The sequence below is a fragment of the Ranitomeya variabilis genome, chromosome 6 (assembly GCF_051348905.1).
Source record: "Ranitomeya variabilis isolate aRanVar5 chromosome 6, aRanVar5.hap1, whole genome shotgun sequence".
In the NCBI taxonomy this organism is placed as follows: Eukaryota; Metazoa; Chordata; class Amphibia; order Anura; family Dendrobatidae; genus Ranitomeya; species Ranitomeya variabilis.
This window is the reverse complement of record NC_135237.1, coordinates 541992156-542014648: the sequence shown is the minus strand read 5'-3', so window position 1 is coordinate 542014648 and position 22493 is coordinate 541992156. Positions and strand designations below refer to the sequence as shown.

Below are 22493 nucleotides of genomic sequence, written 5' to 3'. Positions count from 1 at the left end.
ACGATGGTTCTAATGGAGCAGGTGTAATAATTGTTTTCAATGATAGAAAAAATGTACAAGCTCCTGGGGTACAGCTATGGGTCCCTTCTAGATGCCTTATTTCAGGTGAGTAACGCTAGAAGAAATGTGCTTACTTCAATCGTAGAGAATAAGGCAACCCTCAGATAACAGCCCCTACATTCTCTCCTTCCTGTATTGTAAAGCTGCTCATACATGTAGCATAAATCCTGGAGGATCCTGTGAATTTGTACAAGATACGAAGCAATCTAAAGAATATGTCGGCCTGATTGTACCATGAAATTGGGGGGAAAATGTGGAAAAAATGTGGATCCTTTATTCTTTAGACATGTACATTGATGTCCAAAGTATCTAAACTTTGAATGCCCCTTCATGCAAGTTCGACCTATATAAGTAACATTCCGGCCTTAGATAAAAGCCAAACCAGATAATATTTGCAAACAAGTATTTGCCCCTCATCACTGCAAAATAAGAGGTTTACTTTTGCTGGATGAGAGGCCTTTGTTAGAGGTCCAAGGAGATTAACAAACCTTAGTACCCCATCAGAGGCCTCTCATCCAGAGTGTCTGATTTGGCTTTTATCCTAAATCAAGTGACAAGATTCATTAAAGGGTCGATATTGACTTTCAGAATTGCCAATTCCAGTAGATGGCACTCTTTATTTCTAAAGAGGCAATTTGTATATTTAATCTCCCAGAAGAGCATTGCAAGGCCAATAAGTCTCCTCACCCCGGCAAGTCAGGTATGTCACTCTCCCCAATAGAGACATTAGCCCTTAGATTCCTTACTAAATAAACAAGTACACTGGCTTTATCAGAAAGTCGGAGGAGAAACATGTCAGTAGAACCAGAGGATAGTCAAAAGCTCTCTTATGTGCATGGTCACTTTGCCAAAAAGAGCAGTGGGGCAGTCTGGCTAACAAACTACTATAACATTTTTTGTGATACTTGTAGTTGGATATCAGGAGGTTGGATACCGGGCACAAGTGATTTGTCCGGCAAAGCTCTGGTCCAATTAATTGGATATTAGGTCACGACTGCACAGGGCACACTACTGTAAACCTAACATGGGGTGGGTGTTACTTTCCCAACATTGCCTTGCTCAACCACGGAAGGAGAATTTGCATGAGACCACACGTGCAAACGATGAAAGATGGGATCAAATCAGTGATTTTTTTTAAAAATTTTCCACACATTTTCTCTAGATTACCTGAAGAGTTGCAAGTTTTGGCCCTTCTTCTTTTGACTTTGGTTTGATCACATCGAGTCCCTTTTTGGCATCTTTCTTTTTTTTATCCTGTTCATCGTCAATCAACAGTGTGACATGTCCTTTTGTCTTTGAAGTCTTGGGGGCTGCAAATGAATCAATAATGGTAAAATAATCTACATTACGACAGATATGTTTGCAGCCAATAGGTTATAAATGTGACTGATCATACTAATCTACATGTAGCCATATCCTGTGTGAACCCACGGGTTACTCAGAGTCTTGTTAAAGTTACTCAGAGTCTTGTTAAAGCAGATAAAATACAACTTTACTGCCTCAATGATCAGTTAAAAAAAATTGTCAACCACGTGGCATGCCAGCTTTCACCTTACCCTAGGTTTCGCCTATCGGCTTCTTCTTTTGGCAAACCTCAGGAAGCAGCAGACAGGCGAAACCCAGGGTAAGGTAGAAGCTACCATGCCACATATTTGGCATCTTTTAAATGTGATTTCAACATTTGTTCTTCTGATAATAATCTTGTGGATTCTAGTTGTCCGGCATGGCTGCTTTATGTTTGCTTGTGTTTTTAAGGAACACGCCTGACATTTTTGTTAGTTATGTTGCTTGTAGAACTGCTGGTTTCATTGGATGAATACACCGTTATTGAGACGAGACGGTAAAGTTCTATTTTGTCTGTTTTTGTCTGAAGCGTGTTTGACCACTTTATTGAACTGTGCCTTGCACTGGTCTCACTGGTGTTCTTGCGGCGGAAAGAGTGTCTGGATAAATTACTATAGCCAGAGTCATGTATTTCATTTTGTGTAGTTACTATACAACATATGGACTGTACACACACATAAATATATATTTTATATATATGTATATTTACATATATACCCACCAGCCTCAGATGCAGGAAGAGGTGTCCCTGTACTTGCTGCATTAGCTTTGGCCTAAAGAAAACAAAAATTTAATTTCAATAAGATGAAAGTAAAGAAATTTTGCAGCACAGTCATAAACAATGAAATGTTTTATCCATAATATAAAAAAACTTACCTTTGCAACCCTAGTACTGTGGGTCACAGGGTCCTACTCAGGTTGCCCGCCAGGCAGCATTTTTTTTTTTTAAAGTAGCAGAAAAAAATATTTTACTCCAAAGGCAGAAAGAAGTGATCATTGCAAATAAATATAATTTTTAATTGTTAAATAGTTTAATGCGTACTCCATTCATAGTCAGAGCTCCATTCTGAATTCTGATGCTTAAAATTTGACATCATGGTGCTGATCAGTATATATATAAAATATACATTCACACCAATAAAGGGCTACAGTAAGATGTGAGGTCGTCCAGTCTCAGCTTAAAAGTAATAATCATTTGAAAACAAAGTTACCGAAATTGTCCTACAGTAAAATGTACATTTTTTTTTTTTTACAACTTCCCGATCTTTAGAGGTAAAACATGTCTACGTGAAGATTTAATTTACATACACTGCTCAATTAATAAAAGGGAACACTCAAATAACACATCCTAGATCTGAATGAATGAAAAATTCTCATTGACTACTTTGTTCTGTACAAAGTTGAATGTGCTGACAACAAAATCACACTAAAATCATCAATAGAAATCAAATTTATTAACCAATGGAGGTCTACATTTGGAATCCCACTCAAAATCAAAGTGGAAAATCCAATTACAGGCTGATCCATCGTCAATGGAAATGCCTCAAGTCAAGGAAATGATGCTCAGCAGTCTTTGTGTGGCCTCCATGTGCCAGTATGACCTCCCTACAATGTGCGGGCATGCTCCTGATGAGTCGAAAGATGGTCTCCTGAGGGTTCTCCTTCCAGACCTGGACTAAAGCATCCGCCAACTCCTGGAGAGTATGTGGTGCAACGTGACATTGTTGGTTGGTGCGAGACATGATGTCCAAGATGTGTTCAATCGGATTCAGGTCTGGGGAACGGGTGGGCCAGTCCATAGCTTCAATGCCTTCATCTTGCAGGAACTGCTGACACACTGCAGCCACATGAGGTCTGGCATTGTCCTGCATTATGAGGAACCCAGGGCCAACCGCACCAGCATATGGTCTCACAAGGGGTCTGAGGATCTCATCTCGGTACCTAATGGCAGTCAGGCTACCTCTGCTGAGCACATGGAGGGCTGTGCGGCCCTCCAAAAAAATGCCACCCCACACCATTACTGACCCACTGCCAAACCTGTCATGTTGAAGGATGTTGCAGACAGCAGATCGCTCTCCATGGCGTCTCCAGACTCTTTCACGTCTGTCACATGTGCTCAGTGTGAAACTGCTTTCATTTGTGTAGAACACAAGGAGCCAGTGGCGAATTTGCCAGTCCTGGTGTTCTGTGGCAAATGCCAAGCGTCCTGCATGGTGTTGAGCTGTGAGCACAACCCCCATCTGTGGACGTCAGGCACTCAGACCGTCCTCACCTTTTGTGCAGACACATGCACATTTGTGGCCTGCTGAAGGTCATTTTGCCGGGCTCTGGCAGTCTTCCCCCTGTTCCTCATTGCACAAAGGCTGTGGTAGCGGTCCTGCTGCTGGGTTGTTGCCCTCCTACGGCCCCCTCCACGTCTCCTGGTGTACTGGCCTGTCTCCTGGTAGCGCCTCCAGCCTCTGCACACTATGCTGACAGACACAGCAAACCTTCTTGCAACAGTTCGCATTGATGTGCCATCCTGGATGAGCTGCACTACCTGAACCACTTGTGTGCGTTGTAGAGTCCATCTCATGCTGCCAAGAGTGTGAAAGCCCAACCAACATTCAAAAGTGACCAAAACATCAGCCAGAAAGCATTGGTACCGAGATGTGGTCCCCACCTGCAGAACCACACCTTTATTGATTGTATTTTGATAATTGCCAATAATTTCCATCTGTTGTCTATTCCATTTGCACAGCAGCATGTGAAATTGATTGTCAAACAGTGTTGCTTCCTAAGTGGACAGTTTAATTTCACAGAAGTTTGATTTACTTGATGTTCTGTTTAAGTGTTTCCTTTATTTTTTTGAGCAGTGTTTGTGTATATATATATATATATACCTTCTTGTGCTGAGTTTTAGTTACATCCTGTATTATACTCCAGAGCTGCACTCACTATTCTGCTGCTGCAGTCACTGTGTACATACATTACATTAATGATCCTGTACTGATTCTGAGTTACATCCTGTATTATACTCCAGAGCTGCACTCACTATTCTGCTGCTGCAGTCACTGTGTACATACATTACATTAATGATCCTGTACTGATCCTGAGTTACATCCTGTATTATACTCCAGAGCTGCACTCACTATTCTGCTGCTGCAGTCACTGTGTACATACATTACATTTCCGATCCTGTACTGATCCTGAGTTACATCCTGTTTTATACTCCAGAGCTGCACTCACTATTCTGCTGCAGTCACTGTGTACATACATTACATTACTGATCCTGAGTTACATCCTGTATTATACTCAAGAGCTGCACTCACTATTCTGCTGGTGCAGTCACTGTGCACATACATTACATTACTGATCCTGTACTGATCCTGAGTTACATCCTGTATTATACCCCAGAGCTGCACTCACTATTCTGCTGGTGCAGTCACTGTGTACATACATGACATTACTGATCCTGAGTTATGTGGGGGAGGGCCAGGGCCGTAGTCGTGGCTGAGAATATCTGTTTACACGCACCCTGGTGTCATGATTCTCAATGGCGAGAGAACATAGCCCAGCATATATGAGAACTAGCTCTTGGAAGATGGAAACTATACTGACCATGAACTAAACCTGCCGCACAACTAGAAGTGGCCGGGTAGCATGCCTACGTTTTTTTATCCCTAGATGCCCAGCGCCAGCCGGAGAACTACCTAATCCTAGCAGAGGAAAAGACAGTCCTGGCTCACCTCTAGAGAAATTTTCCCAAAAGGCAGACAGAGGCCCCCACATATATTGGCGGTGATTTTAGATGAAATGACAAACGTAGTATGAAAATAGGTTTAGCAAACATCGAGGTCCGCTTACTAGATAGCAAGAAGACAGAAAGGGCACTTTCATGGTCAGCAGAAAACCCTATCAAAACACCATCCAGAAATTACTTTAAGACTCTAGCATTAACTCATAACACCAGAGTGGCAATTTCCGCTCACAAGAGCTTTCCAGACACAGTAACGAAACAGCAGCTGTGAACAGGAACAAAATGCAAAAACACAAGGACAAAAGTCCAACTTAGCTGGGAGTTGTCTAGTAGCAGGAACATGCACAGAAAGGCTTCTGATTACATTGTTGACCGGCATGAAACTGACAGAGGAGCAAGGTTATATAGCGACTCCCACATCCTGATAGGAGCAGGTGAACAGAGGGGATGATGCACACAAGTACAATTCCACAAGTGGCCACCGGGGGAGCCCAGAATCCAATTTCACAACAGTACCCCCCCCCCACAAGGAGGGGGCACCGAACCCTCACCAGAACCACCAGGGCGATCAGGATGAGCCCTATGAAAGGCACGGACAAGATCGGAGGCATGAACATCAGAGGCAGTGACCCAAGAATTATCCTCCTGACCGTATCCCTTCCATTTGACCAGATACTGGAGTTTCCGTCTGGAAACACGAGAGTCCAAGATCTTTTCCACAACATACTCCAACTCACCCTCAACCAACACCGGAGCAGGAGGCTCAACGGAAGGCACAGCCGGTACCTCATACCTGCGCAACAATGACCGATGAAAAACATTATGAATCGAAAAGGATGCAGGGAGGTCCAAACGGAAGGACACAGGGTTAAGAATCTCCAATATCTTGTACGGGCCGATGAACCGAGGCTTAAACTTAGGAGAAGAAACCCTCATAGGGACAAAACGAGAAGACAACCACACCAAGTCCCCAACACAAAGCCGAGGACCAACACGACGACGGCGGTTGGCAAAAAGCTGAGTCTTCTCCTGGGACAACTTCAAATTGTCCACCACCTGCCCCCAAATCTGATGCAACCTCTCCACCACAGCATCCACTCCAGGACAATCCGAAGATTCCACTTGACCGGAGGAAAATCGAGGATGAAACCCCGAATTACAGAAAAACGGGGACACCAAGGTGGCAGAGCTGGCCCGATTATTGAGGGCGAACTCCGCCAAAGGCAAAAAAGCAACCCAATCATCCTGATCCGCAGACACAAAACACCTCAAATATGTCTCCAAGGTCTGATTAGTCCGCTCGGTCTGGCCATTAGTCTGAGGATGGAAAGCAGACGAAAAAGACAAATCTATGCCCATCCTAGCACAGAATGCCCGCCAAAATCTAGACACGAATTGGGTCCCTCTGTCAGAAACGATATTCTCCGGAATACCATGCAAACGAACAACATTTTGAAAAAACAGAGGAACCAACTCGGAAGAAGAAGGCAACTTAGGCAAGGGAACCAGATGGACCATCTTAGAGAAACGGTCACACACCACCCAGATGACAGACATCTTATGAGAAACAGGCAGATCCGAAATAAAATCCATCGAGATGTGCGTCCAAGGCCTCTTCGGGATAGGCAAGGGTAACAACAATCCACTAGCCCGAGAACAACAAGGCTTGGCCCGAGCACAAACGTCACAAGACTGCACAAAGCCTCGCACATCTCGTGACAGGGAAGGCCACCAGAAGGACCTTGCCACCAAATCCCTGGTACCAAACATTCCAGGATGACCTGCCAACGCAGAAGAATGAACCTCAGAGATGACTCTACTGGTCCAATCATCAGGAACAAACAGTCTACCAGGTGGGCAACGATCAGGTCTATCCGCCTGAAACTCCTGCAAGGCCCGCCGCAGGTCTGGAGAAACGGCAGACAATATCACTCCATCTTTAAGGATACCTGTGGGCTCAGAATTACCAGGGGAGTCAGGCTCAAAACTCCTAGAAAGGGCATCCGCCTTAACATTCTTAGAACCCGGTAGGTAAGACACCACAAAATTAAACCGAGAGAAAAACAACGACCAGCGCGCCTGTCTAGGATTCAGGCGCCTGGCAGACTCAAGGTAAATTAAATTTTTGTGGTCAGTCAATACCACCACCTGATGTCTGGCCCCCTCAAGCCAGTGACGCCACTCCTCAAAAGCCCACTTCATGGCCAAAAGCTCCCGATTCCCAATATCATAATTCCGCTCGGCGGGCGAAAATTTACGGGAAAAAAAAGCACAAGGTCTCATCACGGAGCAGTCGGAACTTCTCTGCGACAACACCGCCCCAGCTCCGATTTCAGAAGCGTCGACCTCAACCTGAAAAGGAAGAGCAACATCAGGCTGACGCAACACTGGGGCGGAAGAAAAGCGGCGCTTGAGTTCCCGAAAGGCCTCCACATATACGAGCAAACAAATCAGTAAGCAGTGGTAACGGATATTGATATTTAACCGTGATTTTATTCAAAAGTCGATAATCAATACACGGCCTCAAAGAGCCGTCTTTCTTAGACACAAAGAAAAAAACGGCTCCTAAGGGAGATGACGAAGGACGAATATGTCCCTTTTCCAAGGACTCCTTTATATATTCTCGCATAGCCGCGTGTTCAGGCACAGACAGATTAAATAAACGACCCTTAGGGTATTTACTACCCGGGATCAAGTCTATGGCACAATCGCACTCCCGGTGCGGAGGTAGTGAACCAACCTTGGGTTCTTCAAAAACGTCACGAAAGTCAGACAAGAATTCAGGAATCTCAGAGGGAATAGATGATGAAATGGAAACCAAAGGTACGTCCCCATGAGTTCCTTTACATCCCCAGCTTAACACAGACATAGCTCTCCAGTCGAGGACTGGGTTATGAGATTGCAGCCATGGCAATCCCAGCACCAAAACATCATGTAGATTATACAGCACCAGAAAGCGAATAACCTCCTGGTGATCCGGATTAACACGCATAGTCACTTGTGTCCAGTATTGTGGTTTATTACTAGCCAATGGGGTGGAGTCAATCCATTTCAGAGGTATCGGAGCCTCCAATGGCTCCAAATCATACCCACAGCGTTTGGCAAAGGACCAATCCATAAGACTCAAAGCAGCGCCAGAGTCGACATAGGCGTCCGCGGTAATAGATGACAAAGAACAAATCAGGGTCACAGATAGAATAAACTTAGACTGTAAAGTGCTAATTGAAACAGACTTGTCAGGCTTCTTAGTACGCTTAAAGCATGCTGATATAACATGAGTTGAATCACCACAATAGAAGCACAACCCATTTTTTCGTCTAAAATTCTGCCGCTCGCTTCTGGACAGAATACTATCACATTGCATATTTTCTGGCGTTTTCTCAGTAGACACCGCCAAATGGTGCACAGGTTTGCGCTCCCGCAGACGCCTATCGATCTGAATAGCCATCGTCATGGACTCATTCAGACTCGCAGGCACAGGGAACCCCACCATAACATCCTTAATGGCATCAGAGAGACCTTCTCTGAAAATCGCCGCCAGGGCGCACTCATTCCACTGAGTAAGCACAGACCATTTGCGGAATTTTTGGCAGTATATTTCAGCTTCATCTTGCCCCTGAGACAAGGACATCAAGGCCTTTTCCGCCTGAAGCTCTAAATGAGGTTCCTCATAAAGCAACCCCAAGGCCAGAAAAAACGCATCCACATTGAGCAACGCAGGATCCCCTGGTGCCAATGCAAAAGCCCAGTCTTGAGGGTCGCCCCGGAGCAAGGAAATTACAATCCTGACCTGCTGTGCAGGGTCTCCGGCAGAGCGAGACTTCAGGGACAAAAACAATTTGCAATTATTTTTAAAATTTTGAAAGTGAGATCTGTCATGATCTCCATGGCCAGAGAACTAGCATAAGCCTCTATAGGAACAAGCTCTTGGAAGATGTAACTGTACTGACCATGAACTAAACCTACCGCATCATCTAGAAGTAGCCAGGTAGCATGTCCTACTTTTTATCCCTATATGCCCAGCGCCGGCCGGAGAACTAAATAATGCTAGCAGAGGGAAATATAAGACCTGACTCACCTCTAGAGAAATGCCCAAAAGGAGACAGAAGCCCCCCACATATATTGGCGGTGATATGAGATGAAACAACAAACGCAGCAGGAAAATAGTTTTAGCAAATTTGAGGTCCGCTTTCTAGATAGCAGAAGACAGAAAGCATACTTTCATGGTCAGTAGAAAACCCTAACAAAACACATCCAGAAATTACTTTAGGACTCTGGCATTAACTCATAATACCAGAGTGGCAATTCCTGATCAACAAGAGCTTTCCAGACACAGTAACGAAACTGCAGCTGTGAACTGGAACCAAAATACAAAAACAAAACATGGACGAATGTCCAACTTATCTAGTAGATGTCTGGGAGCAGGAACAAGCACAAAGAGGCTTCTGATAACATTGTTGACCGGCAAGCATCTAACAGAGAAGCCAGGTTATATAGCGACACCCAGATCTAATCAGAACAGGTGAACAGGGAAGATGATGTCACAAGTTCAATTCCACCAGTAGCCACCGGGGGAGCCCAGAATCCAAATTCACAACAGTACCCCCCCCTCAAGGAGGGGGCACCGAACCCTCACCAGAACCACCAGGGCGATCAGGATGGGCCCTATGAAAGGCACGAACCAGATCAGAGGCATGAACATCAGATGCAGTGACCCAAGAATTATCCTCCTGGCCGTATCCCTTCCACTTGACCAGATACTGGAGTCTCCGTCTGGAAACACGGGAGTCTAGGATTTTTTCCACAACGTACTCCAACTCACCCTCAACCAACACCGGAGCAGGAGGCTCAACGGAAGGCACAACCGGTGCCTCATACCTGCGCAATAACGACCGATGAAAAACGTTATGAATAGAAAAGGATGCAGGGAGGTCCAAACGGAAGGAAACAGGGTTAAGAATCTCCAATATTTTATACGGACCGATGAACCGAGGCTTAAACTTAGGAGATGAGACCCTCATAGGGACAAAACGAGAAGACAACCACACCAAATCTCCAACACAAAGCCGAGGACCAACACGACGGTGACGGTTGGCAAAAAGCTGAGTCTTCTCCTGGGACAACTTTAAATTGTCCATCACCTGCCCCCAGATATGATGCAATCTCTCCACCACCGCATCCACTCCAGGACAATCCGAGGATTCCATCTGACCGGAGGAAAATCGAGGATGGAACCCCGAATTACAGAAAAACGGGGAAACCAAGGTGGCAGAGCTGGCCCGATTATTGAGGGCGAACTCCGCCAATGGCAAAAAAGCAACCCAATCATCCTGGTCAGCAGACACAAAACACCTCAGATATGTCTCCAGGGTCTGATTAGTCCGCTCGGTCTGGCCATTAGTCTGAGGGTGAAAAGCAGACGAAAAAGACAAATCTATGCCCATCCTAGCACAAAATGCCCGCCAAAATCTAGACACAAATTGGGTTCCTCTGTCAGAAACGATATTCTCAGGAATACCATGCAAACGAACAACATTTTGAAAAAACAGGGGCACCAACTCGGAAGAAGAAGGCAATTTGGGCAGGGGAACCAAATGAACCATCTTAGAAAAACGGTCACACACCACCCAGATGACAGACATCTTCTGAGAAACAGGCAGATCTGAAATAAAATCCATCGAGATGTGTGTCCAAGGCCTCTTAGGAATAGGCAAGGGCAACAATAATCCACTAGCCCGAGAACAACAAGGCTTGGCCCGAGCACAAACGTCACAAGACTGCACAAAGCCTCGCACATCTCGTGACAGGGAAGGCCACCAGAAGGATCTTGCCACCAAATCCCTGGTACCAAAAATTCCAGGATGACCTGCCAACGCAGAAGAATGCACCTCAGAGATGACTTTACTGGTCCAATCATCAGGAACAAACAGCCTATCAGGCGGACAACGATCCGGTCTATCCGCCTGAAACTCCTGCAAGGCCCGCCGCAGGTCTGGAGAAACAGCTGACAAGATAACTCCCTCCTTAAGAATACCTGTGGGGTCAGAGTTGCCAGGTGAATCAGGCTCAAAACTCCTAGAAAGGGCATCCGCCTTAACATTCTTAGAACCTGGTAGGTACGATACCACAAAATTAAACCGAGAAAAAAATAATGACCAGCGCGCCTGTCTAGGATTCAGGCGCCTGGCGGTCTCAAGATAAATCAAATTTTTGTGGTCAGTCAATACCACCACCTGATGTCTGGCCCCCTCGAGCCAATGGCGCCACTCCTCAAACGCCCACTTCATGGCCAAAAGCTCCCGATTCCCAACATCATAATTCCGCTCAGCGGGCGAAAATTTACGGGAAAAGAAGGCACAAGGCCTCATCACGGCGCAGTCAGAACTTTTCTGCGACAACACTGCCCCAGCTCCGATCTCAGAAGCGTCGACCTCAACCTGAAAAGGAAGAGTCACATCAGGCTGACGCAACACAGGGGCAGAAGAAAAACGGCGCTTAAGCTCCTGAAAGGCCTCCACAGCATCAGGGGACCAATTAGCAACATCAGCACCCTGTCTAGTCAAATCGGTCAATGGCTTAACGACATCCGAAAAACCAGAAATAAATCGACGATAAAAGTTGGCAAAGCCCAAAAATTTCTGAAGACTTTTAAGAGAAGAGGGCTGCGTCCAATCACAAATAGCTTGAACCTTGACAGGATCCATCTCAATGGAAGAGGGAGAAAAAATATATCCCAAAAAGGAAATTCTCTGAACCCCAACCTGCTGTGCAGAGTCTCCAGCAGAACGAGATTTCAGGGACAAAAATAGCTTACAATTATTTCTAAAATTCTGAAAGCTAGATCTATTCCCTGAGAAGAATTCCGGCAAAGGAATTCTCGGCTCAGATACCGGAGCATGAATAATAAAATCTTGCAAATTTTGTACTTTCGTGGTGAGATTATTCAAACCTGCAGTTACACTCTGAAGATCCATTATTAACAGGTGAACACAAAGCCATTCAAAGATTATAAGGAGAGAGAAAAAAAAGAAAGACTGCAGCATAGACAGACTGGCAAGTGATCCAATTAAGAGCACAGAGGAAAAAAAAAAAAAAAAAAACTCTCAGCAGACTTCTTATTTCTCTCCTTTCTCAGCCAAGGATTTTAACCCTTTAGTGGGCCGGTCAAACTGTCATGATCTCCATGGCCAGAGAACTAGCATAAGCCTCTATAGGAACAAGCTCTTGGAAGATGTAACTGTACTGACCATGAACTAAACCTACCGCATCATCTAGAAGTAGCCAGGTAGCATGTCCTACTTTTTATCCCTATATGCCCAGCGCCGGCCGGAGAACTAAATAATGCTAGCAGAGGGAAATATAAGACCTGACTCACCTCTAGAGAAATGCCCAAAAGGAGACAGAAGCCCCCCACATATATTGGCGGTGATATGAGATGAAACAACAAACGCAGCAGGAAAATAGTTTTAGCAAATTTGAGGTCCGCTTTCTAGATAGCAGAAGACAGAAAGCATACTTTCATGGTCAGTAGAAAACCCTAACAAAACACATCCAGAAATTACTTTAGGACTCTGGCATTAACTCATAATACCAGAGTGGCAATTCCTGATCAACAAGAGCTTTCCAGACACAGTAACGAAACTGCAGCTGTGAACTGGAACCAAAATACAAAAACAAAACATGGACGAATGTCCAACTTATCTAGTAGATGTCTGGGAGCAGGAACAAGCACAAAGAGGCTTCTGATAACATTGTTGACCGGCAAGCATCTAACAGAGAAGCCAGGTTATATAGCGACACCCAGATCTAATCAGAACAGGTGAACAGGGAAGATGATGTCACAAGTTCAATTCCACCAGTAGCCACCGGGGGAGCCCAGAATCCAAATTCACAACAGAGATCTATTCCCCGAGAAGAATTCAGGCAAAGGAATTCTAGGCTCAGACATAGGTGCATGAACAACAAAATCTTGCAAATTTTGTACCTTTGTGGCGAGATTATTCAAACCTGTAGCTACACTCTGAAGATCCATTTGAAACAGGTGAACACAGAGCCATTCAAGGATAAGAAGGAGAGAAAGAGAGGAAGGCTGCAGTATAGGCAGACTAGCAAGTGATTCAATTAAGAGCACACTCAGAACTAGAGGGAAAAAAAAAAAAAAAATTGTAGCAGACTTCTTTTTTCTCTCCTTTCTCAGCCAGTAATTTAACCCTTTTTTTTGGGCCGGTCAAACTGTCATGATTCTCAATGGCGAGAGAACATAGCCCAGCATATATGAGAACTAGCTCTTGGAAGATGGAAACTATACTGACCATGAACTAAACCTGCCGCACAACTAGAAGTGGCCGGGTAGCATGCCTACGTTTTTTTATCCCTAGATGCCCAGCGCCAGCCGGAGAACTACCTAATCCTAGCAGAGGAAAAGACAGTCCTGGCTCACCTCTAGAGAAATTTTCCCAAAAGGCAGACAGAGGCCCCCACATATATTGGCGGTGATTTTAGATGAAATGACAAACGTAGTATGAAAATAGTTTTAGCAAAAATCGAGGTCCGCTTACTAGATAGCAAGAAGACAGAAAGGGCACTTTCATGGTCAGCAGAAAACCCTATCAAAACACCATCCAGAAATTACTTTAAGACTCTAGCATTAACTCATAACACCAGAGTGGCAATTTCCGCTCACAAGAGCTTTCCAGACACAGTAACGAAACAGCAGCTGTGAACAGGAACAAAATGCAAAAACACAAGGACAAAAGTCCAACTTAGCTGGGAGTTGTCTAGTAGCAGGAACATGCACAGAAAGGCTTCTGATTACATTGTTGACCGGCATGAAACTGACAGAGGAGCAAGGTTATATAGCGACTCCCACATCCTGATAGGAGCAGGTGAACAGAGGGGATGATGCACACAAGTACAATTCCACAAGTGGCCACCGGGGGAGCCCAGAATCCAATTTCACAACACCCTGGTCTCCTGTAAAGAACGTACTTCTATGAGGGTACTTGCCTATGTTATCCGTACCCTCTGGGTATTTTTTGATCTGGCGCAGAGCCTTTTCATACGATTGCACACAAATTGAGACACAGTCTTGTTTTAACTTCAAGCACAAAACTCTACTTCTGTTCGCAGCACATCCTTCACAGTTAAATCTACAGTATTGGGTTCCATACGGTCCACATCCTCCACTTTCCCTGCTTCTCCTCTTACGGCCTTCAGTACGTGCCCGGGTCATAATGCAGCGTTCTCCCTGTCCAAACTCACTACGCTTGGGAGTTCCCTCAGCCATTTCGCAACGGATGTGAGGGCATCAGCCTATGTGATAAGTTGCCACATTATAGATACTTTCAGCCTTTATTTCAACACTGCTGTAAGCCCGCTGCTCAGCTGTACTTCCTGCCCAGGAGGCCCTGGATGGCTGGGCCCTGTTCCTTAACGTTGCAGAGCTACTTGGTGGCTTGGGCTCTAGCGCCCTTCCAAGCTGCCTGAGCACCCTGGCCCCTACCGACTCAAACTAGGAAGCTGTTCCTACCTTACCCCAGCTAGCTCCTCCTTTGGTTAACTATTTACACCACTTATCATACAATGTCATGGGCCCCATCTAGTGGGCTGAACACGGTACTACGCTTTCCCTATGCTCATCATGAAGTATTAGCCAAACATAATATGTACATACACAGTTTTACATGAAGGTGACATTGACTCCTTGTGAGAGAATGTTCTCCTGGAAGTCAGATTAATTATTGGTAAATTAATCCTAAGGACCATCTAATTAAAAATGGGAATATACCAAGAACGGCTCTTTATAAAGGTGTTGTCTCATCTTATTAAATCGACAAAATTGTAAAGTATTTGTAAAAAGAAGCAAGTGTGCAATTTATCTCTTATCTCAAGAATGGAGCGATTTTTTATTGTATTTTTTAGTGCTCTTTGCCAAGGTTACCGGTCACCTCTGCAGTTTTTCAGGAGTGGCGGGATTCCCAGGCAAAGAGAGTGCACGTCTTGCATGGTCTCTGCTCATCCGTGGTTCGGGCAATCTTCAGTCACTCTGCAATTCTCTAATCCTGCAGAAGAAAAGCTACCTCTACTTGCAACATGGAAGAACGCACAGTTCGGGCCAGTGGCTCAGTCATGACTCTGGTCTGAACTGTCAGTCTTCAGGGGAGCACCACCTTCTCCACCATGAAGTAATAAAAATAAACTAGGCACTCAGCTTAAAGATTAATTTTTTTACTTTTAACGTAATCAAGGCAAAACGTTTCGGCCCCATTTGGCCTTTTTCAATTACAAACTATACAGGAGTGTCAGGGATTCGCGGGAATCCTGTGGATTTTTAGTGAGGCACATCTCTGTATGGACACTTTCACAAGAGTATGGGGCGTTTAAAGAGGAATAGCCCCAATGGTAAACAAGCCAGGGGACCTGGATGTGTGCACGCTGCGTCTTTCTCCAACTATGACCCGCAGCTATGACCTGGAGCTATAACCTGGAGCTATGACCCGGATATATGACTTGGAGCTATGACCCGGATATTGGATCTGGACCTATGACCTAGAGCTATGACTTGGATCTGTGAACCGGAGCTCTGACCTGAAGCTATGACCTTGAGCTCTGACTCAAAGCTATGACCCGGAGCTCTGACCCAGAACTCTGACCAGGAGCTCTGACCAAGAGCTATGATCTGGAGCTAAGACCTTGATCTGTGAACCGGAGCTTTGACCTGAAGCTATAACCTTGATCTGTGAACCGGAGCTCTGACCTGAAGCTATGACCTTGAGCTCTGACTCGGAGCTATGACCCGGAGCTGTGACCCAGAGCTATGACCCGGAGCTATGACCCGGATCTATGAACTGGAGCTATGACCCGGAGCTATGAACTGGAGCTATGACCTGGAGCTATGACACGGAGCTATGACCCGGAGCTCTGACCCAGAGCTATGACCTTGATCTGTGAACTGGAGCTCTGACCTGAAGCTATGACCTTGAGCTCTGACTCGGAGCTATGACCCGGAGCTATGACCTTGAGCTATGATTTGGAGCTATGACCTGTAGCTATGACTTGGAGCTATGACCCGGAGCTATGACTTGGAGCTATGACCTGGAGCTATGACCCGGAGCTATGACCCAGAGCTATGACCTTGAGCTATGACTTGGAGCTATGACCTGTAGCTATGACTTGGAGCTATGACCTGGAGCTATGACTTGGAGCTATGACCTGGAGCTATGACCCAGAGCTATGACCTGGACCTATGACCTAGAGCTATGACCTGGACCTATGACCCGGAGCTATGACCTGGTACTATGACTTGTAGCTCCAGCTTAAAGCCAGTTTTGTTATTAGCCCCTTTCTGACCTCGGACGGGATATTACGTCCGTGGTCAGAAACCCCGTTTTGACGTGGATTCCGGCGGGGAGCCCGCATCAAAGCCGCGACATGTCAGCGATTCACCCGCCGCTGTTAAGTAGTTAAATGCCGCTGTCAAACGCTGACAGCGGCATTTAACTAACGCTTCCAGCCATCGGGCCGGAATTGAGTGCATCGCCAACCCTGTCACGTGATCAGGGGTCAGCGATGCGTCGGCATAGCAACCATAGGTCTATTGAAGACCTCTATGGTTGTTGATGCCGGCTTGTTGTGAGCACCACCCTGTGGTCGGCGCTCATAGCAAGCCTGTAATTCCGCTACATAGGAGCAATCTATGCTTCGCTCCTATGTAGCAGAGCCGATCGAGTGGTGCCAGCTTCTAGCTTCCCATGGAGGCTATTGAAACATGGCAAAAGTAAAAAAAAATGTTTTAAAAAATGTGAAAAAAAAAATATATATAAAAGTTTAAAACACCCCCTTTCACCCCATTCAAAATAAGGCAATTTAAAAAAAATCAAACCTACACATATTTGGTATCGCCGCGTTCAGAATCGCCCGATCTCTCAATAAAAAAAAAGGAATAACCTGATCGCTAAACAGCGTAATGATTAAAAAAATTTGAAATGCTTTTTTGGTCACTGCGATATGCAATAACGGGCAATCAAAAGAATGTATCTGCACCAAAATGGTATCACTAAAAACGCCAGCTCGGCACGCAAAAAATAAGCCTTCACCCGATCACAGATCACAAAAAATGGAGATGCTACGGGTATCGGAAAATGGCGTAATTTTTTTTTTTTTCTGCAGTTTTGAATTTATTTTTTTTTTACCACTTAGATAACAAATAGCCTAGACATGTTTGGTGTTTCATAATGACCTGGAGAATCACAATGGCAGGTCAGTTTTAGCATTTAGTGAACTTAGCAAAAAACCCAGACAAAAAACAAGTGTGGGATTGCACTTTTTTTTGCAATTTCACCACACTTGGAATTTTTTTCCCGTTTTCTAGTACACGACATGGTAAAACCAATGATGCCGTTCAAAAGTAGAACTTGTCCCGCAAAAATAAGCCCTCACATGGCCAAATTGACGGAAAAATAAAAAAGTTATGGCTCTGGGAAGGAGGGGAGCGAAAAACGATCACGGAAAAATGGAAAATCCCAAGGTCATGAAGGGGTTAAAGATAGATAAAAAAATTTGGTCAAATTTACTGGCACAAAAAATCCTTCAGAAGCTGATACACCTTGATCATCAGGACTTGTGAGTGGAAGAGAGAGAAGACATAATACAGTCAGATTCTTAAATGCTATTAACTATGAGCACCGTACCAAGACACCCCTAATCTTTCTTGGTACAGAGGCTGAGAAAGTTTTTCACTGAATATTTCATGTAAATTTATGAGACTCGAGGAAAACTGAAATTAAAAAAAATTCCCATTAGCCTTTATTTTCCTTCGATAAGTCGCTCAGCTAAAGTAAAGACCCCCATACACATTAGACTAATATTGGCCAAACCCACTGATATCAATGTTTTCGGCCGACACATTAATTTGTATGGGAACCCCAGATAATTTATTGTCGGGGGAAACATTGATCCTATATGTCCTATCTGATACTGTTGCTAGTATTCTTCTCCAGAAAGAGCTCTCCTGTGTATGGGACAGTTGGCCAAGATGGCTGCCAACGGACAGATCAGCAGAACTATTTGGCTGAGGATGGCGGGCGAATTAACAGTATCTTATCTCCCTCCTTCTACAGAAACAATGACATACAGTACATCAATGCTACCCCCTATTCACTCCATGGAAACTCTTCAGAGACAAGACAGTACAATAAAAAGTTTAACATTATATTCAGACACATCTTGCTTTAACCGATGGTCTTTTATTACTAGTCCCCAATCCAGAGCAAGCCTTAGTTTTCTCATTACTGAGATAGAGATGACAGTTGGTGCTTTTAAAATTCTATGTAGAAGGGAAGAGCCAGAGGCCGATACAGACATTCTGCTGCAAGTTCTCCTGAAAAGTCAGTTGGTTCTCCATAGAACTTTATGAGCACCAACTGTCATCTCCAATCTCAGTAATGGGAAATCTGCATTCACTGAAGACACAATTTATTTGAATTTTGTGAAGAAATGATCAGTCCAGGAGGAGAAGAAAGCATGTTTGAACAACAAGATAAATTACAAAGTTTCTTATTTTCATGTGGTCCTATTGATTTATGGATAAAGAAAAATTAAAACAATGATTACTGTTTAAATTCACACCATGGCGGAAGAAGTATTTGACCTATTTAATGTACTATAGCCGTTTTTGACCTACTTGTGAATGAAAGCTCGCAAGGCAACACATGACTTGTTACACACCTTTTGCAATTTCTCCAGAGAAGCATAGTATTTTGACCACCAGTCGATGACATTTTCTGCTGATTCATCTGCTATAGTTCTCTTTTTCTTTTTAGTGGAACGTCTGGTGGAACTTCTTACTAGTTCCTGTAGGAACACAATGACGTTAGCAGCGGTGTATTCCAGCCCGGTCACATTTTTTTTTACTTTGAACATGCAGAATGGTGATTTCTAAAGAGTTATAGTAGTTATATTTTTGTACATAGGGGGCAGTATTATAGTAGTTATACTCTTGTACATAGGGGCAGTATTATAGTAGTTATACTCTTGTACATATGGGCAGTATTATAGTAGTTATATTCTTGTACATAGGAGCAGTATTATAGTAGTTATATTCCTGTACATAGGAGCAGTATTATAGTAGTTATATTCTTGTACATAGGGAGCAGTATTATAGTAGTTATATTCTTGCACATAGGAGCAGTATTATAGTAGTTATATTCCTGTACATAGGAGCAGTATTACAGTAGTTATATTCTTGTACATAGGGAGCAGTATTATAGTAGTTATATTCTTGCACATAGGAGCAGTATTATAGTAGTTATATTCTTGTACATAGGAGCAGTATTATAGTAGTTATATTTTTGCACATAGGAGCAGTATTATAGTAGTTATATTCTTGTACATAGGGGGCAGTATTATAGTAGTTATATTCTTGTACATAGGGGCAGTGTTATAGTAGTTATATTCTTGTACATAGGAGCAGTATTATAGTAGTTATAGTCTTGTACATAGGGGGCAGTATTATAGTAGTTACATTCTTGTACATAGGAGAAGTATTATAGTAGTTATATTCTTGTACATAGGAGCAGTATTATAGTAGTTATATTCTTGTACATAGGGGGCAGTATTATAGTAGTTATATTCTTGTACATAGGGGGAGCATTATAGTAGTTATAATCTTGTACATAGGAGCAGTATTATAGTAGTTATATTCTTGTACATAGGGAGCAGTATTATAGTAGTTATATTCTTGTACATAGGGGCAGCATTATAGTAGTTATAATCTTGTACATAGGAGCAGTATTATAGTAGTTATATTCTTGTACATAGGGGCAGTGTTATAGTAGTTATATTCTTGTACATAGGAGCAGTATTATAGTAGTTATATTCTTGTACATATGGGGCAGTATTATAGTAGTTATATTCTTGTACACAGGGACAGTATTATAGTAGTTATATTCTTGTACATAGGGGTCAGTATTATAGTAGTTATATTCTTGTACATAGGAGCAGTATTATAGTAGTTATATTCTTGTATATAGGAGCAGTATTATAGTAGTTATATTCTTGTACATAGGGGCAGTATTATAGTAGTTATATTCTTGTACATAGGGGGCAGTATTATAGTAGTCATATTTTTGTACATAGGGGGCAGTATTATAGTAGTTATATTCTTGGACATAGGAAGCAGTATTATAGTAGTTATATTTTTGTACATGGGGCAGTATTATAGTAGTTATATTCTTGTACACAGGGGCAGTATTATAGTAGTTATATTCTTGTACATAGGGGCAGTATTATAGTAGTTATATTCTTGTACATAGGGGCAGTATTATAGTAGTTATATTCTTGTACATAGGGAGCAGTATTATAGTAGTTATAGTCTTGTACATAGGGGGCAGTATTATAGTAGTTATATTCTTGTACATAGGAGCAGTATTATAGTAGTTATATTATTGTACATAGGGAGCAGTATTATAGTAGTTATATTCTTGTACATAGGGGCAGCATTATAGTAGTTATAATCTTGTACATAGGAGCAGTATTATAGTAGTTATATTCTTGTACATAGGGGCAGTGTTATAGTAGTTATATTCTTGTACATAGGAGCAGTATTATAGTAGTTATATTCTTGTACATAGGGGGCAGTATTATAGTAGTTATATTCTTGTACACAGGGGCAGTATTATAGTAGTTATATTCTTGCACATAGAAGCAGTATTATAGTAGTTATATTCTTGTACATATGTGCAGTATTATAGTAGTTATATTCTTGTACATAGGGGGCAGTATTATAGTAGTTATATTCTTGGACATAGGAAGCAGTATTATAGTAGTTATATTTTTGTACATGGGGCAGTATTATAGTAGTTATATTCTTGTACACAGGGGCAGTATTATAGTAGTTATATTCTTGTACATAGGGGCAGTATTATAGTACTTATTCTTGCACATAGGGGCAGTATTATAGTAGTTGTATTTTTGTACTTAGGAGCAGTATTATAGTAGTTATATTCTTGTACATAGGGGCAGTATTATAGTAGTTATATTCTTCTACATAGAGGCAGTATTATAGTAGTTATATCCTTGTACATAGAGTAGTAGTATAGTAGTTATATTCTTGTACATAGGAGCAGTATTATAGTAGTTATATTATTGTACTTAGGAGCAGTATTATAGTAGTTATATTCTTCTACATAGAGGCAGTATTATAGTAGTTATATCCTTGTACATAAAGTAGTAGTATAGTAGTTATATTCTTGTACATAGGGGCAGTATTATAGTAGTTATATTCTTGTACATAGGGGCAGTATTATAGTAGTTATATTTTTGTACTTAGGAGCGGTATTATATTAGTTATATTCTTGTACATAGGGGCAGTATTATAGCAGCTATATTCTTGTACATAGGGGCAGTATTATAGTAGTTATATTCTTGTACATAGGAGCAGTATTATAGTAGTTATATTCTTGTACATAGGGGCAGTATTATAGCAGCTATATTCTTGTACATAGGGGCAGTATTATAGTAGTTATATTCTTGTACATAGGAGCAGTATTATAGTAGTTATATTGTTGTACATAGGTGCAGTATTATATTAGTTATATTCTTGTACATAGGGGCAGTATTATAGTAGTTATATTCTTGTACATAGGAGCAGTATTATAGTAGTGATATTCTTGTACATAGGAGCAGTATTATAGTAGTTATATTCTTGTACATAGGGGCAGTATTATAGTAGTTATATTCTTGTACATAGGGGCAGTATTATAGTAGTTATATTTTTGTACATAGGAGCAGTATTATAGTAGTTATATTCTTGTACATAGGGGCAGTAATATAGTAGCTATATTCTTGTACATAGGAGCAGTATTATAGTAGTTATATTTTTGTACATAGGGGCAGTATTACCATAGTTACAGTATAGTAGTTCCATTATTGGCATATTTGGATCTTTGATTACCCCTTTTTGGGGCCCTGGTCGACATCATACTTCCCAATAATATGGCCTTCTTTACTATGTGTCTACTTTTTTTTCCTTAGCTTCATTTGATGTCCACTCTATCCTGTACACAATTATTAGCCACTGAGTGCTTTGACCATATCATAATTTTTATGCAGATTTCCTACCTCAAGCTGTATAAACTTAAATGCTGATTGGATGAAGCAGATCAGGTGATATATGTTTGTGTAATGAGGAAAGGTTTTGGCTTAGGAATAAAACGTCCTTCATCAAGGTGTGCAGAATTACTAAACAGCTTGTTTTCCTCAGGGAAAATGGGCCAAAAAAGAGATTTATTTGCAAAAAAGCATGCTGAGAAAAAATGCCGCACAATAACTGCCAAAGAAACAAGAAGAATCA

General features: G+C 42.7%; 1 protein-coding gene across 2 annotated transcripts in view; it reads right to left on the bottom strand.

The window, feature by feature from the left end:
* Positions 1 to 22493, bottom strand: part of FER1L6 (fer-1 like family member 6) — a 181733-nt gene that overhangs the window by 24952 nt on the left and 134288 nt on the right. For both annotated transcript variants that reach the window (XM_077271183.1, XM_077271184.1), the window contains 3 exons: positions 18869 to 18994; positions 2126 to 2177; positions 1228 to 1370 (listed from right to left, as the gene is read on the bottom strand). In XM_077271183.1, coding sequence (XP_077127298.1) covers positions 1228 to 1370; positions 2126 to 2177; positions 18869 to 18994 — 321 coding nt within the window. The remainder of the gene's footprint in view (positions 1 to 1227; positions 1371 to 2125; positions 2178 to 18868; positions 18995 to 22493) is intronic.